Below are 996 nucleotides of genomic sequence, written 5' to 3' on the forward strand. Positions count from 1 at the left end.
TCTACCACCTGTACGTGGCTCCTGTCCACCGGGACTGGAAGGTCCACCTGGCCTTGGATGTGTCCAACATGGTGGCCATGCTCAACATAGCAGTCAACTTTGGTCTCTATTGCTTCGTAAGCAAGACTTTCAGGGCCACTGTCCGACAGGTTATCCACGATGCCCACCTGCCCTGCACCCAGGGGTCACAGCCAAAGTGCTTGGTGGTGGAGCCTGTGCTGAAGCCTCCAAGACTCCCCAAATGAGTGGAATTGTAGAGGAGAGGGCCCAGCCAGGGAGTTTGGGGTAGTTCAGGACTACACGTGCTGGGGCCTTTGTGGTTGTGCCCAATAAAACTCTATCAACACCCTACTTTGTTTGGGTGGGGGTAGAGGCTCCTCTCTAGGGNAACTAAACCCAAGTTTCCACCCAGAGCAGGCAGTCCCCTTCCACCCAGCTTTGGGCACTTTCCTAGGAAGACTAAATTCATGTAGGACCAGGCTCAGCCCAGTCCAAAGCTCCCTGTACCATCCACTGCCTTCAGGCAGCAGAGCACAGGGCAGGGGTGGGTGCATGGACACAAGAAAGGATAGGGGGGTCTCAGCCTTTGGGATTTCCCGAAGTCCAGTAAATAAACCTATCCCTGTGTCCAGGGAAGCCTCTGCTCCAGAGGACACAGAATAACTAAAAAGGACCTAGAGGGCATTGCCACTGGACAGGTGGCTTCTGAGGACACCCTGCTGCATGAGCTTACCTGTGTGTAATGGGTGAAGTCAGTGGCCTGCAGTGTGCGGATAGACAGGGCAAGGCTGGCCTGATTAGCCTTCCTGGCAACGTGGGTTTTTAGAAGGATCTGGATGGCTGCCTAGTTAGCTCAGGTGGTTAGAGCGTGGTGCTGATAACTCTAAGATCCAGGTGAACATCCCTGTACTGGCCAGCCGCCCAAAAAAACAAAAAAAGAAAGATTTGAAAAGAGAAAGAACAGGAGCCAGCACAGCCTCCAGCACAAGCCAGTGG

General features: G+C 53.8%; 2 protein-coding genes across 2 annotated transcripts in view; one reads left to right on the forward strand and one right to left on the reverse strand.

The window, feature by feature from the left end:
- The window catches only part of GPR142 (G protein-coupled receptor 142), a 6664-nt gene extending 6419 nt beyond the window's left edge, over window positions 1–245 (forward strand). The window contains 1 exon segment of the mRNA XM_008586331.1: window positions 1–245. Within this exon segment, the coding sequence (XP_008584553.1) occupies window positions 1–245 (245 nt within the window).
- BTBD17 (BTB (POZ) domain containing 17) overlaps window positions 1–821 on the reverse strand; it is a 15796-nt gene extending 14975 nt beyond the window's left edge. The window contains exon 1 of the mRNA XM_008586330.1: window positions 734–821. The gene's annotated coding sequence lies outside the window, so the exon portion shown is untranslated. The remainder of the gene's footprint in view (window positions 1–733) is intronic.
- Window positions 822–996: the final 175 nt, after the last annotated feature.

This window comes from Galeopterus variegatus, unplaced genomic scaffold (assembly GCF_000696425.1).
Source record: "Galeopterus variegatus unplaced genomic scaffold, G_variegatus-3.0.2 Scaffold3938, whole genome shotgun sequence".
Classification (NCBI taxonomy): Eukaryota; Metazoa; Chordata; class Mammalia; order Dermoptera; family Cynocephalidae; genus Galeopterus; species Galeopterus variegatus.